Source organism: Dermacentor albipictus, chromosome 1 (assembly GCF_038994185.2).
Source record: "Dermacentor albipictus isolate Rhodes 1998 colony chromosome 1, USDA_Dalb.pri_finalv2, whole genome shotgun sequence".
In the NCBI taxonomy this organism is placed as follows: domain Eukaryota; kingdom Metazoa; phylum Arthropoda; class Arachnida; order Ixodida; family Ixodidae; genus Dermacentor; species Dermacentor albipictus.
Window position 1 is genome coordinate 99,705,509 of NC_091821.1, and position 23,834 is coordinate 99,729,342.

At 45.8% G+C, this 23,834-nt stretch overlaps 1 protein-coding gene across 2 annotated transcripts in view; it reads left to right on the forward strand.

Annotated features, from left to right (window-relative positions):
- LOC135906180 (uncharacterized) overlaps window positions 1–23,834 on the forward strand; it is a 95,214-nt gene that overhangs the window by 68,438 nt on the left and 2,942 nt on the right. For both annotated transcript variants that reach the window (XM_065437442.2, XM_065437443.2), the window contains one exon: window positions 18,839–18,900. In XM_065437442.2, coding sequence (XP_065293514.1) covers window positions 18,839–18,900 — 62 coding nt within the window. The remainder of the gene's footprint in view (window positions 1–18,838; window positions 18,901–23,834) is intronic.

Here is a 23,834-nt window from a genome sequence, read left to right on the forward strand (position 1 = left end):
CTTCGAGTTCCCCAAACCACTTCGAATCGCAGCACAGCTAATTGAGGAATGCAGAAGCAGGAAAGCACATTCCAGAGGAGCACCAGACAAGTGCAAACAAGTTTGCGGCCCCCAGGTCGTGCGCCGCCGGGATTAGAAGAAGCCGTCGGACAATAGTCCAATCATCACCCCTCTTCGCCTTTGAAGAGGCATTTGCCACCGCTGCGGAGCCGAGCCACCGGGAGCAGGTGGACCCTTGTACAATGGAGCATGAGCGCCCCCCCTCCTTCTCCACTTTAGAAGTGGGTGCAAACCAAGACGGCGGTAATGCGCCGTGACAGCCAGACGTGCCGGGAAGGCCCAAGCGTACCTCTTCATCGCCTTTGAAGAAGACAATTGCTACCGCTGAGGGGCCGCAGCACCGGGATCAAGTGATCAAGAGAGGAGGACCAGGCGCCGACTCTCTTCGCCGGGTATGACACCATCGCACGGGCGCCTACCATTGGCTGAAAATGGCGTCATCGGAGCGGACTCTCCCATTGGTCAAACATGACGTGACTTCCAGTGCTCGAAGGGTTTATAAGAAGCCTTCCAGAGAGACCTGAGCTTTCTGGGGCAGTCCCTGATTCCCTGATTCACCTCTCTCAAACTTCTTGCCGCGGGCCGCAGCGTCCGAGTTGCTGCCGGCCCGTAATGACTGTACAACTGTTAATTGACGTCTCACCTCCCTGTACATAATGTAAAATAAACCCTCCCAAGTTTTGTCTTCATCCCGAAGTCCGTCCACCAACCCCTACAGTGCGAGTGTGAGCTCAGGAGGACGGGGGCTCAATCCCTCATGCTCAGGGGGGGAAAGGCGGGCAGGAAGTGCGCCATTTTCCATTGCGTGGGATATAGCAGGGGGAAAGGGGGAGACATTCTATTCCGGCAGTGACTGCATAAGGCACGGCTGCGTGGGTCCTGTCTTGAAAGCCATCTGTGGTAGGTACAGAGTCTAGGCACACTGAGGGCTTAGGGCTTTGTGTGCGCTCTGTTCTCACCACTTAGTTTGTGTTGAAGTGAGAGGCAGCACAAAGGGCAATTCGTTCACTGCTGCTGCCACTCTTCCTCATGCCAGCATTTTGACAGCGAGCATCCACGGTTATGGAGTCAGATATATCCATTTCGCCCTTGTGCAAGTAACACCATGCTTGTTAATTTAGTTAGTAAAGGAATGTTTATACAGCCAATAAAACTGCTATTTTTACATCGTATAGCTGTCTAATAATTTGATTGATGTTGTGCCTTTTGGGTGAAACTGCAGCATTTTTACTTTCCCACGTAGATAGGAGTGCCCGAGCTAAAGCTTCCTGTTTATGCTGGTTCATGGGCTATAACCTATTCTCTACACTACAATTCCACAGGGTCTGTTTTTTTGCGGGACGTGTTGCAGCTCGGCCTCCTACTTAAAGAATTTGTTGAGGGATCAAATACATGAATAACTGCATTACCATTGCCAAAGATGCTGCAACCGAATTCTTGAACGCTATGCACCGTCAAAACAAGTAAAAATATGTATTTCTTCATAAGAGAATATACAGTCGAACACTTATAACGATACCGGTTTTAACAATATATGTCAACTTTTGTATGTTTTGCATGGTGAAATAACCTGCTTACTACAATGCCCCGATGCCGCATTATCGCTTATAACAATGAAATCTGGCTGCTCGGTGTCCGAGCCTAAAGGTAGTGAAATGCGAAAGCCTTGAAAAGAAAACGTGAAATTTGAGCCACTGCATTCGAATGTTTCTGCTGTAAGCTTTGCCGTCATTTCAGGCTCATAGTAGTGGAGACATGGTTCGTCCCCGGTCACAATTGTAGACAAGAAGTCATCGCCCTCATTGTGATATCAGATTAGATGAGTCTAGGCAGCGCCGAATCTCTCCATTTTCTGGCGGTGGTTCAAAATCTTGGGCATCCGTTGCACGCACAAGAGCCGATAACTGAGATGTTCATGAATTATTGTGTGACATGAACTGTGACTGTTGTTCACAAACCCTGCCCATTCATCTACGCTTATCCTCCGATCTTGCCTGATGAGCTCGTCAACCTTTGCAGTTGTTGGGAGTGATTGCACAGCGGCTTTGGCCCGGTCTTGGATCATCATTGCAACTTTCACGTCCTTTTTTGAACCGTTTGCTCCAACGCTTCACAGTAGTGGCCAATAAAATGCAATGTTCAACATGCACAGCAGCCATATGGCGACTAATTTTCAATAAGTCTCCAATAAATCTACGTATCTAAGAAAAAAATCTATGTATGTAATGCGTCAAACAAGGCAAATAAACATGTTGAGCCCACAGATGCACAGATCACAGCACCCCTCCCGCCACTCGCACTGATATATTGCGCGCAACAGGAGGCGGTGTACTTCCTCCCCACTTTTCTCCCTTGTGAACACAAGACTGAGCCACCATCGTCGCCTCACCTATGCCCCCCCCGCGGTTTCACTCGCACATACAGCATGCAGGGTGCGGTCACAATGTTATCGCTCTTGGACTTTATCCAGAACATCAGGGGAACGGCGATGGCAGGAATGCACCTGGAGTGTTCATATAATTGCTATCGCAATAATATAAGAGTATCCGGCAGCTGAAGCGTCCCGTGGCCCATTACTTTCTTCCAAGGAAGTAACAAGATCGAACTTTCACCATGCGTTAATTTGCGGCACCGCAGCAATCTTTTTCTTTTGTGGGGTGGGGGCAAGGAAACAAAAACTCAAAGAAAACGTGTTGGCCACAATCGAATGCCTACTTTCGGCACGTAGTGTAACTACCGAAGGGAATATCGAAGAAAACATGAGAAAGAGAGAGAAAACATTATGTCCTTGATGGGGTTCAGGGGTGGCGGGGGTCGGGAGACTAACCCCCAATCCCCCCCTTCCTCAGACGGTGGCCAGTCCTTGCTTTCTGGCGGCATCTTCGGCCATCCGGACGACCCAGAGCTGCTCCTCTGGGTCCAAGCTGAGCAGCAATGTCTCCCACTGCTCGGCCATAGTTATGCATGTGTTAGTGTGGGAGGTGTTGGTGGGTGAGGCTTTGGGGCACTGCCAGATATGATCGAGGTCAGCGCGGGCCTCGCATGCTTTGCAGAGTGGAGAGTATGCATCAGGGTACATGCGGTTGTAAAGCAGGGGGTTCGGAAAAGTTCGTGTCTGAAGGAGTCGCCAAGTGGTAGATTGAGACTTATTCAGGGTTTTGTGTGCTGGGGGGTAGCGTAACCGCTCCCTGCAGTAGTGCAGGAGAATTTCTCTCAACGTGACCATTCGGTCCTGCGCGTGACCGCGATGCAGAACAGGGCTGGTCGGGATCGGAAGACGCAGGAGAAGGATGATGCACCCGGTGTGCGAGAGTTCGGGCGGCATCGTGGGCGGCTTCGTTTCCAGCCAGACCCGAGTGACCAGGGGCCCAGATGATCTGCACGCGGCGTTGCCTTGAGGGAGGAGTGCCAGAGAGAATCTTCTGTGCTTGGGGTGCTATCAGTCCTCTTGCGTAGTTACGAATGGCCGTTTTTGAATCGCTTATGATGCAGTGTGCATTGGTAGCCGCGTAGGCCAAAGCGATGGCCGTTTCTTCTCCTACTTCGGGTTGCGTGGTGAATATTCATGCGGCCGCGGTGAGGCGGTACTGCGAACCCGTGACTGCGACGACCGCCATGGCGTTTTGGTTGCGGTATTCTGCTGCGTCCACGTAGGTTACGTCAGCGGCTTGGTCGTAGCGCTTTTGTAGTCGTTTAGCTCGTTCTGCACGTCGCTCCGGATTGTGTTCAGGGTGCATATTGCGAGGTATGGGTGGGATAACTAGTTGAGCATGAATGTTTAGAGGGATGGGTACTTTTGGTCCGAATTGGGTGGTGTAGGTTATGCCTAAGGTGCCTAGAATGTGCCTGCCCGTGGTGGAATTGGCGAGTCGTTCGTATTGGCTAATACGCTGCGCTTCAATAAGCTTGTCTGTGGTGTTATGAATGCCGAGGGCATCCAGTTTCTCGTTAGAGGTGGTGATGGGAAGATGTAGGGCTTGCTTATAGGCTCTCTTGATCATGGTGTTGAGTTTGAGCTTGTCAGTTGCATTGAGGCTAAGGTACGGGGCGACATAGCTGATCCTGCTCAAGGCGTAGGTGGTTACCAGGTGTATAAGGTTGCTTTCTTTCATGCCGCGATGTCGATTTCCGATGCGTGCTATGAGGCGAGTGGTTTGGTGTACATGATTATCTAATTGCTTGAGTATCTTTGTGTTTCTGCCGTTTTGTTGGATGCGTAAGCCAAGGATATGAATGCTAGGTACAGTAGGTATGCGTTGCTGGTGCACGTGGAGTTCTATCTCGGGCGGGTGAGGGTCTGGACGTCGACCTCCCCAATTAGGCTTGTACAGAAGGAGCTCCGGTTTCTGTGGGGAGCACGCCAGGCCGCTCGGTTCTACGTATGCAACGACCTCGTTGATGGCTTGCTGCAGCGTGTCTTGGATGTCCCCGTCGCTGCCCCCAGTGACCCACAGGGTGATATCGTCTGTGTAGAGGCTATGCTTGAGGTTGGGGATGCTAGCTCATGCAGGCGGTAGTCCGAGGAAGGCCACGTTGAACAGAAAAGGGGATAGAACCGATCCTTGCAACGTGCCTTTGCTGCCGAAGTGAAAAATTGGTGACTGCAACCCTCCGATGGTAATGGTGGCCGTGTGACTTGTAAGAAAATTCTTCACGTAGTTATATGCTCGATGTCCAACCTGGAGTTGTGCCAGTTGGTTCAGTATGGCCTCATGCGCGATGTTATCGAATGCCTTGGTTAGGCCTAGTCCCAAGATGGCTTTGGTGTCCAGCCTGGAGCTTTTGTCGCCATCAGTAATTTGGTGCTTGAGCTGAATCATGATATCTTGAGCAGAAAATTTCGGGCGGAAGCCAACCATGGTATTGGGGAAGAGGTCGTTGTCGTTCATATGTCTGTGCAAGCGTGTGAGGATAACGTGTTCGAGGACCTTTCCGACAAACGAAGTGAGGGAGATAGGGCGGAGGTTTTCGAATAGGAGGGGCTTCCCGGGTTTGGGAATCGTAATTTTGGCTTCTTTTCATTGTGAAGGGAGGTTTCCAGTTTCCCAGTATGCGTTAAAATAAGCTGTGAGGTCTAGTATAGAATCCTCATCTAGGTTGCGAAGCATTTTATTAGTAATGCCATCAGGTCCCAGGGCCGAGTTAGGGCGGAGTGCGAGGATGGCTTCCCGTACTTCTGCTGCTTGTATGGGCGCGTCCAGGTGGTCGTTAGCGGTGCCTGTGTATGCTGGAGTGGGTGTAGTAGGTTGAGGTCCTATGTATCGGTCTATCAGCTCTTGAAGAACTAGTGCGTCCGTGCCTGGATGGGTGTGAATAATTTTTTGCAAGTTGTGCTGTTGTGTGTTCTTGCTGTTGGCCGGATCGAGGAGGTAACGGAGGATATTACACGTTTTGGGCAGGTTTGGTTGCCGCTCCATGCTGTCGCATGTGCTGTGCCAATTTTGACGAATAAGTTGTCGTGCGTAGTCTTCGATGTGAAGGGTGATAGTGCTAATACTTTTCCTGAGCGTTCGGTTGAGCTTGTTGTTTGTATCTGCATTGCAGACTGGCGAGGGCTTCCCACATATGCAGTAACTTGCTATCTGCCTCCTGCAGATTGGCTTCCTCAGGCACCAATTTAGTGGCTTCGCTCGCGTCTTGCAGAAAGGATGCGACCCAATCTTCGAAAGGAGGTTGGGTACCCGAGAAAGAGGTGAGGGCTCTGGCCTGCCGGAAAGCGTCCCAGTTCGTTATGCGGAGTTGACGGCCCTCAGGCTTTCGCGGGCCCGCTGGAACTGTTGTTTGGATTATATAGTGATCGCTGCCCAAGTTGTCTTGTGTGTTGATCCAGCCTGCTTGTGGAATTCATTTTGCGAACTTTAAGTCCGGAGTAGTGTCTCTGCTAATGCTGTTTCCCATACGAGTGGGACAAGTTGGATCCGTGACAAGAGCAAGACCTAGATTCTGTCCGTCAAGCCATAGTTGTCTTCCCTTTAGGCGGTCCATTGGGTATCCCCATGCCACCACAGGGGCATTTAGGTCCCCTACGATGAGCAGGGGGGCTCCCCTAGCTACTTGATCTGCTTTGGTGAAAAGTTGTAGAAACCTGTTGTTGTTTGGGGCTGCTTGTCAGGATTGGGGGCTCAATCCCATCGCTCGTGGTCCTTTGCCAAGATTGGAGTACGGCATGAATTCGGAGGTAGCTGGCCCATGCCGTCGTCCAACTTATTTACGCTGAGGTCGTTGATGAAGTGAAGAACTGCTTCTCATCGAGAACGAGGAAAATGGGTTTATTTACAGAAATTAAATCAGTCGAACATGACTGCTTGAGAAAAAGAGTATCAGTCCAACATGACTGCATGAGAGAAGTGAATCAGTCTAACATGACTGCTCAAGAGAAATGTATCCAGCATTCGCACAACAACAGTTTTTATACACTCGGTCCTCCGGCCATACGAGGCGGCGACTGTTCGTTTACTCATCACCAACTCGCCGCTGCTCCGCAGATCAGTTTACGTACACAAAGGCAACTGCGTTCTGATGCCCGACACCGGCGTTGGAGGGGTGCCGTTCCGGGAAGTATCGACGCCCATCGTGGGTAGCTCGTTGTCTTGCGTCTGGACAAGCAAGAGAAGCACCAAAATACGGCTTTCCCACGGCAGCTTGTTCATGCGTAGCAGATCAGGTCTGCACTGGAGAATTCCGGCACCATTGTTCGTCCAACGAGCTCGTTCCGTCACAATGGTGATGGGGCTGGTAGATGGAAGCGGTTTTTGAGCACAATGCCCGCTTCTTCGAACGCCTCCTAGCTGTAGCGACGGAGAGTGCGGAATGCGCGTCTTGCCCCCTTGTCGTAATTGGGTGGCAATTTTGCCTTGCAGCTCGCCATTCTTAACATGCTGTACACATTGAGGATGAAGAGACTCTGTTGCTTGCACCTTGTAGAAGGGATGATCTCCAGGAAAATGTGGGCTGCTGTATCAATGCCTGTGTGATGCTGTATAACCAAAATGTTTCGCTTAACTAGTGTGGTTACTTGGGGCCTGCAGTTATCATCGCAAACTGCGGTGTATGCCGCATATCCCGACAGCTTAGCCGCTACTCCAGTCTCTTTTAGAGCAATATATTACCTCTCTCGCACCACATACTTCTCCTGATGTTATCGCATTAAGTGTTCTCGTTTTCGCCGGAAGCCCCGGCAGTTCCACTGCCAAATGCAGTAGGTAGCACATTCTGGATTACTTGCAGCCATCTTTGTCGGGACGCGAGTACGGCTTCTTTAGGGGACCTGCTCTGGGACACGGAGTAGGGTGTTTTCCAATTCTGTCAAACGGGTGTTGTGATTTTGAGCCAGAGTCGCGACCATGTCTTGAAACACTTTGCGCGTGTCGTCCATGTTTTCCTGTCGCTGTTGTTCTCTTGCCGCAAAGGCTTGCTCAATTCTGGGCAGTAGTAGCGTTTCTAGTTTCGCAGTAAGGAGGTTGTCTATTGTGCGTTCGAGAGCCTTTGCAATGGAGGCGTCGAGCAATGTGGCAAGCTTAGTCTATTGCTTCGTTGAGGTTGCGTTCTATCCACTGTTGCAGCTCAGTGAGGGCCTCACAGTTGACATTTCCTTCTGAAGTGTATGCTGGTGTTGCCACTGTTGAGATTGGTTCGAGAGCTTTGCGCTTGTGCGGGGTTGGTTGTTGGGTGATTTGCGGGCAATCTATTGCAGGGACAGGAAGGATGTCTGCATTTGATGGTAAGTGTTTGGGTTGTGTGTCTGCAAGTTGATTTGAGCTTAGCGTTTTCTGTCTTGAGGTCTTGTATCTCAGCACGTAAGGATCGGAGCTCATGCATGAAGCTGTGCATGGTACCGTCACTGTGTTCACTGGGGTTGCTATAGGTTGTGAGGTGTGACCTGTGTGGGGGACAATGCTGGCCCAGCTTACCTTGGGGTGTGCGTCTTGCACTTTAACTGTGGTCGTTCGAAGGCTTGCGTTTCCTTGCTGCTGCGGTGGTGTTGAATCCGGTCCGCTCCGGGAGTGACTGCGTCCTTGTGACTGACAGCGACCTCTGGAGCAGCTGCGTCCACGAGACCGACTGCGTCCGCGTGAGTTGCTGCGTTCGGGAGCCTGCGGTTGTGGTGTCGACTTCGGTGTTAGCAGAACCGAGTCTCCATTTACTGAAGTTGATGACCCCGTCTCCTGGTCCGCTCCTTGCTGTCCCAGTCGTAGGCGTTCCCATCGTCGTTGGAGTAGGAGGTGTGGTGTCTGGAAGCGGTGATGGCAGGACTTATCACCAGTCGGGTGGCCTTTGCCGCAGAGTGCGCAGCAAGGGTGACAGGGGCGATCAGCCGGCGGGTTGACTGTGTCACAGCTCTTGCATTTCTTCTGGGTTGGAGTGGGGCATACATCGGCCCTGTGGCCGACGGTCCCACAGATGTCGCAGACCTCGATGCACTTCTTATGTAGATAGCATTTGTATTCTGCTCCGCTGTTTTAGACATGGTACGGTACTTGCTTTTCGTCGAATACGATGAGCACTGAATTAGTACTGCCCATTCGTCGGGCCTGCAGAATCGTAGGGTTCTTCTTGTAAACATGACTGTTGGTGTCCTCCGGCGGTGTGACGTATGCTGTGGCTGCGTAGCGGACTGCTCCGATGGGGAGGCTGCGGATGCGGCAGTATTTTTCGGCGTTAGACATGATTGGTGTGCTAATTACAATGACGTTATTATCCGTGCATGAGTGGTAAATGTCGTCCTCTGCTTCTTTGGTTGTAATGCCTGTGATCTGTAGTGTTGAGTCGCATATCTGGGCGTCTCCTAGTTTGGACACATTGAAACCGTCTCTTGGGCGTTTGACGATCTTGATATCGTTCTTCGGAAGTCGTGGTTGCCGTGGTGGGCGTAGTGCGGACTGCTGGGTACTCTTGGTGCGTGCGCTTGCTGTTGCACGGAGGGATCCGTGTGTGAGTAGGGATGATGCCTGCGTAGTCTGTCGTTGCTTACGGTGGCTGACAAGCCACCCTGCTTCAACGGTAACTTCTTCGGGGGCTATTTCCGTGCCCTCAACCTCTACTACCTCCATAATGAGGGGAGGGGCTGTGCTTACTTGATCTCACGGGGATGCGAGTTGTTGGGCGAAGTCCTCGGGAGCCGGGACTGCGGCAGCGACGCCGCGCACCTTCGTAGCTGTGGTGCACCTGTTTCTCGGCCAGACGGAGCAGCTGAAGATCTTGTTAGGGTTAGCAATCTTGTGGTCGAAACTCTTGTCCTGGGTCCCTGGCGTCGGGACTGGTCTTGATCGGTAGCTGACCACTTCCGGAAACTGGTTCCGACATTAGTTTGGGTCCAGCGGTGATTGTTTGGCCACAAGAGTTTGAAATATACGGAGCCCATACGAGGAAACATAAGAAAACATGAGACGCTTGGTCTACAGAGAACCGTACGCATACTGCTCGGTATCCTACACCGGCAAGACATTTTCCGTAGAGGTCGCTTTCAAGTGAATGCGTTACAATGCATTGAGTCTCCGCAGTAATGTCGGTGAGCAACAATGCATCTTCTTTTTCTCGTCTGCTAGCCAGAAAGCGTCCAAAACTCTGGCAGGCAAAAATCCACTTGGCCAGAGAAAAACAAACGCACATCGAAGTGCGCTATGCGGTGGTCGAGGCAACATGAGAAAAGTGCATGTGCTTTGGCTGGCTCCACCAGCCTGCGGGTAGCGAGAACAAAAAAAGAAAATCGAAAAGGCTCAATGTGTCCTCACGAGAATATAAGTCAAAGTAGAAAAATGAATAAGAACATAGTTACTTTTGCTGGCTTTAGTGTCTTGACATGGATGCTTTGGTGAAGGTGAAAAAAAATGTTATTCTTTTCTGTGACATGACGGCAAAAATGAACCACCACAATGCTTTGTCTCATCGGAACTCGCTGCGTGCTTTGTCAACTTGTCTGATATTGTGTTGATTTGGCTGTCTAGTTGTATGGTCCAATCTACGACTTTAGAAACGTCAATGCACCTTTGGCGTCAAGTGTTTATAACAATTATAAACCCACAAAGTTCCGGAATTGAAATCTAAAGCGCAACCACCCTGAAGTTTCAGAATTGAAATTCATGCACCCCATAGATTTCGTGACCACTGCAAGATGCTGTGACGAGCCCACTTGCCATCAAAACGGCCTTGAAACTTTATGCTCAGATAGGGCTGCTTGCGTTATGCGACTCCTAGTGCAAGGGCTTTGTGGTGAAATCCAGCCTGATATCGCAATGTTCGCACTGAAATGTCATTTCAAGCTTGAAAAGGACATTCTAGACAAAATCCAGCATGATTTCTGATGACAGCATGAAAAAGTTTGGGGGGGGGGCACTGATGCCCCATAAACCCTCCCCCCCCTCCTGGCTACGCCCCTGCTATCAGTGTCATAAGGGCATTGGAAAGTGGCAGTTCAATTTCATTAAATGCTTTTCCTGGCGTGATCCACACTGTTTTAACAGTTGTGGGCCAGTGACTGCAAAAATATGAATGGGTGGAACCATCGAGCGCAGTTACGAGCACAGGGGTTTTATTTGTACATATCATCACATTATCTATTCCATCGTTTCTAACTCCTCTTCATCTCTTAAGCCGTACCCCAATACTTGCTCATGTCTAAAACCAGTGACATGCCAGAAGAAAAGTTTGCCACAGATGGCCCCTCTATGGGAAAAAGAGGTGGTCAGGCAGAGGTGTTGATTCTGGGAGCCCGTTTAATCCTTGCGATATCAACTGTGTCTGCGCACCCATTGTGCAGGATTGTGAAATGGTGTTCAGAATGTTCGATGACGGGGGAAAGGACAGTCATAGCCGGGCATGACGAGGCGTCTCAATACGGACAAAAGCGTGCGAGGATGTTTGCAGGTTTGAGGGTAGGAAAACGTCGTGCTTATTCGTGTGAGCAGAGGTTGGCGATGGACACAAGTTGTGCATGAAAATGCATAGACACTGGACGAAAGAAGATTGGTCCGCAACATTCGTTGTAGATATGGGGTTGACTGCGTGGAGACGCCAGTCAGCTTTGGGCAAAGGAATTATGCTGACCTCCGCACCAGTGTCTACCAACAAACGCACTCCTGTGGTTTAGTCAGTTATATGGAAAAGGCGGCTTGACCTATGGCTATGATCGCCCGCTGCTGTTATTGACAACTGGCCTGAGCGTTTCCCATGTGCCACAAACAGGGTGACGCACATCGCCGAGCCATGGCAAGACAACGTCGGCGGTAGTAGCGTAGGCCCTGTGATGAAAAACTGCACTCAGGTAGTTGAAATAGTGTTGCATAGAAGGCGGCATGAGAGGCTGAGTTGCATAGGCTTGGTCATTGAAGTTGCAAGTGTTGTGCAATTCCTGACGCAAGTTGGCAAGTTGAGATGAGAGCTCTTTTACTGTTTCCCGAAGGGAATGCACTTCAGGAAGTGGAGAGCTACGGACAGCATTTATGACTGCCGGAGCAACATCCATCATATCGTCGGCCAGTTCGGCGAGTTCCGACAAGGGCTTATGCTTAGCTGCGATGAGAGCCATGTGCATGTTAGCTTGAAGGCGTTAAAGTGAAGTCCAAGCGGAGTTTAAACCGATTCAAGCATCTGAAAATGGACTAAGTTGAACCCACTTATAATGATACTGGTTTTAAAAATATATTGGATGTAACCATGAGCAGCCGATGCACTATCAACTTGTAATATGTTTTATGGTGAAATGAACCGATTATTACGATGCTCCTATGCGGTGTTATTGATTGCAACAATTAAATCTGGCTATTGGGTGTGTGCGCCAAAAGGGGAAAAAAAATCCAGGAAAAAAAAAAATGCAAGCCACCATTCACCTTCGCCACACCTATGTTTGTGCAACACACATGCCTGGCACGTAGGCAGGATTTTTTTCAGACGTGGCCCAAGCCTCCAATTGTGGGAACACAGTATTTTCTTTACATATATATATATATATATATATATATATATATATATATATATATATATATATAGGTCAGTCCATTCATCAAAACTGTTGAACAAATAAACCTAAGATAACTGTAAAATTGTGCTTCTCATCGTTGTAATCACACACATGCACTATTTTTTAATTCATTACAAAAACGTTACACGTGCAGATTTTAGAAAAGATTAATCAGTAAGAAGCCAGCATGATGATTCCACTATGCCAAGCTCTGTCCTACATATGCGATTTTAACAGTATGACTGTAATATATAACACTGCCTTTAATACAATTCCTTTTCCTTTTAAAAGATGTTTTGTCCTGGGTTTGAATATTTGCTTCACAACATGTTTTTCATATGCTAGGGCTTCTTTGTAAATATGGAGACTTCAATTATGGCTGACACCTGGTGAATGGACATGAGATCCAGCTGATTAAATTGCTCTTCAGCAGTCTTGTTCTGCAAATGACACTTCAGTGTCGACTGTTGTCAATAATTTGAGAATTGTGTGAACTTTTGGGAGCAGGTCTCTGTCATATTCAACTAGGGCGTCTCTTGTGTAGCATATCAGGCTTTCTTCTTGCATGGCCGGCCATTTTGCCTTCCAGATCTTCCACTAGCATTGTAGCATAGGAATGTGCCATTCTCATATTTTCGTTGTAAAATTCAAAGGCAGGCTGCGCAGGCTTAAGGTTACCCTTTGCAATGTATCTTGGTACCACAAATTGCAAGCTGTGTATAGTGTTGTCATCCAGTGTCCAGCGGTTTTCAAAAAAGTGCTTGAGAGAGGTTCCCAGATCGCTGATATAGAAAATTTATTAAGCTTACCTGTAGTGCTCCTCTACAGAACTTCAAGAATAACTAACCCACTACAGTAGACTCATTAATACGTTCCGACGTTCCCATTCTCAACATCGAGAACACAAAATGACCCAATAGTTACGCTAACTTTTTACTGATTCATACGTTCCAGGAAAACACGATCTTTTGGCACCAACGTTCAGTACGCCGCCAAACTGTGATCGTATGGTATGTTTTCCGGCGCTAGATCCCATGTAAACAAAAAAAATATGCTAGGCGCACAGTCTAGAACAGTATATAGGTGGCCACCGTGGCAGCTTCACCGTGATACTTGCCGGCACCCCCCCCCCCCCCCCCCCATGTCTCGCATGAAAACGCCGGCGTGCACTCAGTTTCTCATTTCGGTACCAGCAAATCTCCAGGGTCGTAGCATGCGGCATCCACTGCTATCGCCGCCCATCCTATTGCGATAAGCATCTTCGCCTATCTGTTCCACAGTGCATGCCGCCATCGGAAGCGTAGCACACGCTTTTAATAGTCGATAACCGAAGCTCGCCGCCGTTCCCTGCTACCCACTGCAGTCATATACGTTTTCTGGCTGCTAGATAACATGTGAACAAAAGGCGCAAGGCGTCTCGGTCAGGAACAGTATGTAGCCGCCCTTCTCACGTGAAAACGACGGTGCGCAGTTTCTTATTCCAGTACCAGCAAATCTCTGCCCAGGTAGTCGCACGCCGCATTCACAGCTATCGCCACCAAACCTATTGTGATAAGCATCGTCATCTGTTCTGTTTTAGAGGATGTTGTGCATAGTACCATTGGCAGCATACTGCATGCTTTTAGTAGGCGATGATCCAAACGCTCCGCCATTCCCTGCTGCAGGCGGCGCGATATAGGCGTCACGTTTACGTTTAGCTTCGGCGACATCCCGGGTCGCCCACCAGCTCGATTTTGTCTCCGTTTCCCGTCGCCCTTTTAAAGCACCGTGCAATAAGAAAGCAACAAAATGCGTCTCGGGCTGCAGGAACACCACCAGCTCGATGCGTGTCAGGGTCTCCTGCCACAACGATCTGCACGACGCTTCGCATGACATAAGATGTCAACAATAGTGGAGTCTGTCAAATTTTGTAGTTACTTCAGATCGTAGGTTTTCCTGGTTAGTACTTTTTCCTTGCGTTTTTTTTCCAAAACGTATGAACAAGGTTCTATTTGTATTTAGCAGTAGGAGGTTCTACCGTATTTATCTTTGCTGACCGTGTACTCATGGCACTTTCCACTTCACTGAGAACTCTGTCATTCTGTGTGGGTCCAAAACGAAATTCTCCGCAAAGCTGACGCTAGACTCTCTTGCCCGAGTCACAGCGACGACTTTAGCGTTAATATTTATGCCTTCCTATGACAGTATGTTGGGGAAATTACATTCTTTGCACATGAGCAGGTGTATCTCTTAAGGGAGAGAAATGGGCACATCACTGTGTGTACGTACTTTTATTCCTCTTTCACTTGTGAAAATTGGCGAAGTTTCCCTTGTGGGGGGACCCAAGCTACCCTGAGCACTCCCTTTGAATATGTGCTTGCACCCCACACAGCACGCCTTCGTCGCATCGCCTTAATCATCGCCAGCTTCACGTGCCTCTCCCCCGTCTTCCTCCACCCCTCCAATGTCGGCACAGTCGACTCGTGTGTCCTGTATCGGAGGGGTAGAAGGGAAACGGGAGAGAGTCGCACGAAGCTGATGATGCAACAAAGGCATCCAAGGTGTGCTGTATAAAGGCAGGTGTGGAGAAGGTGTGTAGCACGCATACAGGTGCAGCTGCTCGCGCTTACTTCTATTATTACTTTTTATTTTACTTTTTTCGGCACAGACACCCAGTAGCCAGATTTAATTGTTATAGCCAGTAATGTGGCATGGGAAAATTGTAGTAAGTGGTTTATTTTATCATAGAACACAACACTAATGTTCAGTGCAATGTCTGCTCATTGTTGCATCCAAGTATTCTTAAAACCAGTAATACATTGGCAATATAGTTTCACATTTGAACTCTGCTGTTGCTGTCAGTTGAAGCTCATGCCTGGTTCATTAATGTGTTCCTGAGCATTCCCATGCTTGAGCATTCCAACGGAAATGGCATGTGCCAAGCACAAGAACTATTGTGCCAGACAAAGAAAGTGGGACAGCACTACATTTTGCTAGTCACTTCTATGTTGGCAATTCTCACAGCGGCTGCCAAAGTGTGTACGTCCCATGCAAAGACATTATATATATTGAAAAATTTGAACTACAGCAGCGTGCAATGGTGAGCTAGTTCTGTGCCGAGTTTTCTGCCTTTTTCTATCTCCCATCACAATGCTCTTTTTTGTCGTGAACAAAGTAAAGTATGCTATTTTATAGAACATCTTAAAGAGCTCCTCACCAGGCCCCATTGCAAGTTTTGGTTATACACTGGAAGTTGTAAAGTCCATCTTGGGATTGTTTTGCCGTAAAGAGTTTTTCAAGTCTGTTCATTATTGGAGGAGGTAGAAGAAATTAAATTGTTTCGATACCATGCTGCCAGGAGGCAGCATGCTTTGAACAGTTAGCAAACACAAGCGACATTCGTCCCCTGCCTTCTCCCCAGACCTGTACAAATTACAGAAAAAAGTAGCTAATTAGAGTTTCTTCATTTAAAAATGTAATTGATTACAGACCAATTACTGCCCCAGGAAGGTAATTGAGCAATTACTAAAAAATAATCGATCACTTCTTTGTTACTTTCCCACTAACTTAACATTGCACAGATACACTAAGCAGAGCATACAGTACAGGCTGGCCTGCCTCTTTCAACGAATCCTCTTGCACATTGTTTAACTTTGCTAACAATTGCTTTTCAACATTTTCGGCGGTCATCTTTTCTTGCTTTCTTCCGAGAATCACAGCACAATACTGAAACAGCTCTAAAAAGTAAAGTCCAAACTAACTGAACATGAGCATTATGATGTGGTGGAGCTCGTGCCGCATAGAAGCTCATAAACATTGCAAGATGCAGAATGCAGTGCTGACAATACAGGCCACATGACCTGCCTTTAAGATGAGGAATCGAACACTGAGTGCCGAGTTTGCCTTCCGAACATGTGAATTCATAAGGCTGCTGTATTAGGGTGGCTAGAATAGCTGCGTGACACGACTGCAGGCGTTCTGCCGAATTCAAATGCCCAAGCTTCACCTGTTTGTTTTGTAACATCAATATAAAGTAGCCGGTTACATGTCATTGGTTATTGAGCAAGGTAAGTGAATTACAGTGAGCATTACCGAGTGAGAAAAGCAATTGATCAATTATAAAATGATCAAAAAATGTGATAGATTACATTAATTGAATGTAATTCCTTACATACCAGTCTGCTTCTCCCATACCAAAGCCAAGCGACCTTGGTCATGTTCATGTGACAAAACCCGCCTCTCTCTCCCCCTTTTTCTCTGCGTGGCACACTTTCAGGGGCGACGTTGTGGGTTTTGCATTGGATAGTTAGCCAAAGTCATGCGACATATTTGTGACATTGTAGGCAGTGCATCTTGCATAGAGGCGTTTGTGCATGTTACCTTGACTCTCTCGCTCAAAGCACGGCCCCCTCGAGAGGAAGGGCACACAGCCTTCCGTTCGAAATTTAAATTTGCATCATTTTCGCGCCACAAAGCCATTTTTTACTTTGCGGACACAAGGGCTACTACTTGGTCTACACGCTGCGCTTATTTGTTTGTAATGCCCAAACATGTTCATAATAAAGCAAACTGAATGAAACTAATGCAGAATGTAGAGTTCAACCTCATTATTTTGAATTTAAATAAGCTGCACCTGCTTAAACCGCAATTAACGAAACCTTTCCCACTGAAGCTTGATAGACACACCGAAGTCACCCTGGCACGACTCAGAATAGGTCACACTTATGGCACACACAACTACCTCTTTACTGCAACTGACCCGCCGACGTGCACACGCTGCGGTGAGAACCTAACCGTCCTACATGTCCTCATTCAATGTCCTGAACTTCACCGACACCGATTGGCTCGTTTTAGAGAACTCTACTCACACCATATACCCCCCCATCCCTCGATGTTCTTATCAGAGGATGCAATATTTAACTTTAAAAGAGTGCTTAATTATCTTGCAGAAGTTAACTTTGTCGACATCATCTCATACCATCCTAACATTCAGATTATGCCTCATAGGTGAGGTACAATCTGATGCACAAAAGTATGTCTGAGCTCTTGCACTTCTTGCGTAGGCAAGAATTGTACAGCAAGGGACTCGGGCAATCCGCGATAATTTACCATGTGTGCCCATAACCAATGCATTTAAGGCTTTATGTTTATTTTCGTGGTTATTTTAGAATTCATTCACTAGTATTTAAAGATATATCTTATGTGTAGGCCTCTATAAAGCCTTTATTTTAAATCATTGTCCTAATCTCACAATTTTGCTAAACCATAACACATGTCCTGGCGCTCTTTGGCCTTAGATGCCCTTGTGCCATTAAACATTAATCATCAATCATTATTTTGAATTTTAGTTTTTCAGTATCTTATCTGGTTATCTTTCTGTGATCCTTGAAAGTAAGAAAAGTATGCTCTCATGTTGCAAGGTTGGGCTTCATGCCAGGCTGAGGAGTGTGTTATAAAATAGCATATATTGCTCCTTATGGACAACTAATTGCAAATAAGCTCAAATTCCCTTTTAGCTTTACTAATCAAAACATTTTTATACCAACTATTTATTGAGAACATCAGTGGGGAGTGGTTTCCTAACAGCACATGACCAACATTGTTGAAAATTACAATAAGGCCTAAACACTTGCGTTCTACAAATACTTGTGCATGTACATGCCAAATTTGGCTGAAACTGAGTTGCTTTAAGTGCCAAAATTTTGGTGCACAATTAATGAAAACAGCAGAAATTGAAGAAACAGAAAAACGAAGTTAAAAGTTGGAAATAGTCAATTTCCATAAAGTTCGGCCAAAATGCAGACAGTCTTTGCAGAAAAAAGTAAAACTTCAAGATCCTCCTGCTGTGTCGGTGGTACTCTCAAAGCCTTGCGAGCTCCCTCCTCCAGGCAGGCTTTCTTTGCTGCACTACAATGATGAGATTTAGCATCAGTTGTGTGTTTTTCAGACATTCTTCTGATTCTTCTCTGGTCTGTCTGGTTCCTCAGGCTGAATAAACTCCAGGGTTCGAAGGATGCCGATCTCTTGTAGAACCTCCCCGAAACCACAGTATGGCTATAGAAGTGGCCATCACAATGTGTGGATTTGGCTAAGCACTGGAGAAAATAGTGAGCTGGTGCCAGCTTAGTCAGGGCTACTGCTTGCTTGTTCTTACACCATGAAAGCTCATCATTTGGGCAAAACTAGCGATTGTGACCTTCATCTGTGGAAAATTAATGGAAAAGTAAGGCCCCTACAGCTACCATGCCTCAAAAAATCATTGTTCGCAGTCTTCTGGATGAAGAAACAGCCTTTTTACACATGGAAATAGAATACTGAAGTGTAATTTTGCAAACGAAATATAAAATTTTAAGGATATTTTTCTACCCACATGTTCCCTTAATTAAGGGCATGAGGATCACAATGCCATCACAAATTTCATTACACCAATATTCCTTAGGTAGGACTGCTATTCTAATTTGAAACATTGCAGAAGATCATATTTATAAGCTTTAGTGCACTTTAGACACACCTACAGCCTGGCTTGACATGATGCGTAACAAAGTTCTGTTCTATCACTAATAAAATTTACTTATTCATGAAATAAGAAAACATGAAATTGATGGCTCAGTGGTGAGATGTGGGCTGGTTGTATGTTTGTTTACTTCAAATGGCAAGAAAGAAGAGCATGCTTTTCTTATCATTAGACCTCTTTCAAGGCTTGGAAAGCTGCCTCAAGACACATCTGTACCAATCCAGTACTGCTCAGGTCAACTATTCTGAAAGCACCTTACATGAGCTGGCTGTGTGTGGGTTGCCAGAGCAACATTCATCTCATGCTTTACTTTCATTTTATACATGCAGGAAGTGCAGAGAATGAACGATTTGTCCGAGCAACTTTACAACATTGGCCTTGAAGTGCAAAAGTAAGTCCTTTTATCCTTTTAAAAGTTCCTATTTATGAGTGATTAAAATGAGCAAATGGAAGTAAATCCTGAAGCCACATATAAAAATATAGTTCACAGGTGCTGCCATCTTGATGTGTAATGCAAACATTTTCTCAATTTTGTGCTTGATGAATTGAATTTAATGTGCTTGTGAAATGCCAAACACTGGCTGCAAAACCACTTTGTGCAAATACCAGCCACAATACAGTGCATTGGCCAATAGAGTTGTGAAATGCCTGCATTAACATCAGCCCATGGTGGTGACACTTAGAGCTCCTTCACTGCCCTCTGCCCCCCCCCCCTTTCTTTTCAACTTGCTTCCTGTGTTTGCAATGTTTGGCACACTGCAGTGCCAAACAGTCAAGCCTTATAAACTAATGGATATTAAAAAGTAATTTTTTTCCTCTTGAAATTCCAATACAAGCGCTAACATGTATAATCTCATTTTCATGAAGCAGGCATTTCCTATAAATGCATATAATTAACATTTTAGTTCATAATGAAGGTTTACTGATCATATCATGCTGATTAAGCCAAAATCTGGCAGCATGCAATGCTACTAGTAACTTCAGGGTGTCTAGTGACCTGGAAAAGTACTGGAATTGCCTGCGATTTTTTTTTTAATGAATAAGGTCACGGAAAATGACTTAAACTGTCAAGTTGCAAATTCATGTAGGTTGGTCCCCTGCAAAGTTACTAGGCTCCTTGCAGCACTGCAAGTCAGCCTTTCTGCACAATTGTTTTCAGTCACCTTAATAAAAAAAGATTTGTAAATTACGTGCAGCACTGGCTTCTGGCTCAATTCAAGTGCATGCTTAGCTCCTGCATGCACTTGCGAGACAGCATGACCTTCTACTACAGTTGTTTATACGGAGGGCTTGCTGTATGTGAAACATCTTGTATTTTGCATTAAAGGATATTGATAGTTACAAGTGTGTGTGTGTGTGTGTGTGTGTGTGTGTGTGTGTGTGTGTGTGTGTGTGTGTGTGTGTGTGTGTGTGTGTGTGTGTGTGTGTGTGTGTGTGTGTGTGTGTGTGTGTGTGTGTGTGTGTGTGTGTGTGTGTGTGTGTGTGTGTGTGTGTGTGTGTGTGTGTGTGTGTGTGCGCGCGCGCTTAATGAATTGATGCTACATAATGGCTGCATTGTAGCCCAACAGAAACAAGCACTTATTGCAAACAGTATTTGTTAGTACAGAAAGGTCAGTGGGTTGCGTGTCATACACGTGGTGCAACAACATGCGGTGACTGTAGATTAACCCTTCAACAGCCAATCCTGAGCCGTGCTTGTCATGGAGGTTTTGCTAATGTCGCCAATGACGAGTCTCACTCATTCAGCCCGATATTGCGCAGCTCTTACTGCCAAAGACGAGTTGCAGTTGGTAGTTGGCTTTGGCTTCAATTTTTAAGTCTGGAGTCTGGAAAGGTAGAAGTCTGGAAAAAACAGGTATTCAGTTATGAAGAACCAAGTAATATATTTTCAGAAACAAAATAACAGAACAGTAATAACTACATAAAGAAATTCAGGAAGCCTGGTATGTTTTTTGGTAAATATTTTGGGGGGTAAAAGGCTGGACATACCTCGAAAATGCCGCACCAACGCATTTTGTTACACTACTAAAACCCAGTTGTACTAAAATGTCCTCATCGGCTACTATAGTGCAGCTATGCAGCTTAAACCAAATCTGCCATAATGAAGTAAGCTTCACTGAAAAGCACCACTGAAAAAGGTCCATTCTCATGATGAAATGCCTACAGCATAAATTTCAACTCAGAAGTGTATAGGGCGTAGTTGGAACACGCAGCAGGAAAAACTGCAAGGCAGTACGATGAAAGCCACATGCCCAGCATTCCTGCAGCACTCTTGTATAGAAAAACACTCCGTCAGCACATCAATTGCTCACTGGACTAAAGTGTGTATTGCAGTGAAGGTGTACTGCAGATCAAGGACTACTGGGTGGAGCAGTAACCGAACTTTTTTTTTAATTTTTCTTCTGTAAAACAATACTTTGACTAAAATCACTTAAGGTGGAGGGCCACACACACACAAAAAAAAAATTGAACTCGGAAGCCAGTACTGAAATAGCTTTTTTTCCTGACTAAAGTGTCTTATTTAACTTACCTAAATATTTAAAGTGCAACAAATAGTTCATTTTATTTTTTGGCCAGTAATTCTCATAAAATGTGTTAAAAGTGCTAGTTGCACTAGAAATTATAAGTAACTAATGAAGTGATGAGTTGAAGAAAGCTTTGGCATGTATGTAGCTAAGTGTGGGACTTCTACAATGAACTAGGATAAATGTAATGTGATAAATATTAAAGGGACACTAAAGATTAATATTAAGTCAATGTGGGCTGTTGAAATACCATCCCAGAAACCTCAAAACGCTTGTTTCATGCGAAGAAGATGGTTATTTTAAGAGAAAATGCGTTCTGAAGCGTCCACCTACGTCTAGCGCTATTCAAATCTCCCGCCCTCCGATCGAGGAGTGGTGACGTCATGGTCTGTGACATTGCGCCATCGGTAAGTAAAACGGCGCCCGCAGACATCACTACGGCCTTTCTGCGCAAAACGCAAATGCGCGGCCAGAAACAGAGCCAAGACAGAGCCGACAGCAGCGCGTAAGCGAAACTATAGTGGCTAGCGGAAAGGAAAGCTCGCGACGATAAGCTGGTTCTTTATTTTATGACGCCAACTTTGACGCTCGTTGCAATGGACGACCCTGACAATGACACATTGGTTCGCGATGCTGGGCTCGACTTCAGCGGTTTAAGCACTGATGAACGTGACCTGCTGCTGAGGGCTCGCGCTGCCGGCGTCGTTGCATACTATATACTACGACGGCAACTGTATGTCATGGTTGTACATATTCACACATTTGTAGCTTTTCCTTCCTGAAAATCAAATGCCGCACTCACCGCCTCATCTTCGACCTGCAGTTGTTCTTGCGCTTCGGAGAATGCAGGCAAAACCGACGGAACAGCGCTACGGGAACACATTGCTTTGAAAGGCACTCCACATGACTTCAGTAAGTCGGCGTTGAACTCGTAATCCTCTCGCCGAAAGTACAGCGAGCACACTATGCAATTTTTCGGTTCTTTGCCAATGCGCTGTGGCAGAGGTACGGCACTTAATCACTTCGAACAGAGAGGTTCACTTGTTGGCACACAGCGCGCGTGGCGCAGAGTCAGTCGAAAACGAAACATGTCGACCACCCATACTACTGAAGGGTAATGTCAAAATGTTATTTTTTCTTAGAATCGAACAGAAGTAGACAAGTAGCATTTTCTTCAGTCTTATAACCTAATGAAATGATCTATTTAATACGAGTAGTTGAGTACTAGTGACATAAATTATGATGAGGAGTGCCTTCATCATTGGGCTAGTACCGGTATGTCGCTGGGGGGTCTCAAATTGTCATGCATTTACCTCAATTTTTCGGTTACTAAAGCTCTGTTCACAATTATATTGACGCCTTAGACGTTCTAGAGCATTGCTTTATCACTTTAACTTGACTTAATGCTAATCTTTAGTGTCCCTTTAAGTAAGTAATGTTTGAAAAACTAATTGAAAAAAATGCCCATTTAGACAATTTATTCGCGAATTGAGCTGTGAATTCAAAAATATTGCATCAATTTTATTTGTCCTAGTTCGTTGCACACATATCTATGTGAGGAATGAGTGTGCTAAATTTCTCTTGTTTATTGTCACTTGTTTCAATGTCTATTCTGAAAAAAGTTATCAAAGATTGCATAACATCAGGTGTAGGAAAATCTTGTTTTCATAAATATAAATAAATGTTTCGAACTATGTGAAAGATGTCAGAAACACATAAAGGCCTAAAATGCACCAGGTTCATAGCTAGGGCCCCTATAAAGTGCACTAGTCTCTTGTTCTGCTCATCGATAACATAAAATGAAAGAAAAGTATTTTGAGTAATATTTATTTATATAAATAGAAATAGTACTGATTTTCGGAACCAATGCAATGTGGTTTTGGTTTCGCAATACTGAGGGTATGGGTTGGAAAACTTGCTGTAACTCCCAAAGTAATCATGATAGGAAGGTAATTTGTTTTGCAACATGTTTCTGAGTGTTTGGGCATACATAAAATTTAACTAACAAAAACAACCCTTGTGCAAGAAAATTGAACGTGGCTTCCCACCTCAAGCAAGTTACAAGTCCTGCTGTCTAAAGAACTATCATTGATATTTTTAGATGACCCATAACAATGTGCCATCTACAGCAGAACACACAGCAAAAGTTTGATTTTTTCAAATCATCTGTAGCTTTGAGAGTGCCAATGTCGGATAATAAAATGACAGTGAACAAAGCTAAAAGTTCTGTATACTTTAGACCTGCCCTGCATTGATTGTTCAGCTATAATTTCAGCAACAAATACAGCAAAATAAAATGACGTCTAATTACAGATGGCACACATCAAAGTGCAATTTCCCCAAAGTACCCACAAAATATTTCTGTATTCATGAATTTAAGACTTAAAAAAAACCTTTCTTGTACATCATGCCTCATTTTTTGTAAAATTTTAATGGCACTGAGATAGTTTTCTGCTATAAGTTGTCTGGGAATACTTACCTGAGTGTAGTAGGCATCCACAACATTTTAAATAAAAATTGCAGGTGGTTAACTTCATGGCCTGAAATTAGGCTTGAAAATAAATGCACGCAGAAACTCCACTTGAGTTGTCCAAGTATGTATAAGCATTGTGCGGCTTGCTCATCTCCACTCAGCCCACTGTCATCAAACTTGATCGGACCAGTATAAACACTTATCAACCCTTATCGCAGTCGATCCATTCCTTAGCCTTATTAGACATGATTCCACCCTTATCAACTATTATCGTACTTATCAACCTTATTGCACTCAATCCAACCTTTATCAGTTCTTATCAACCTT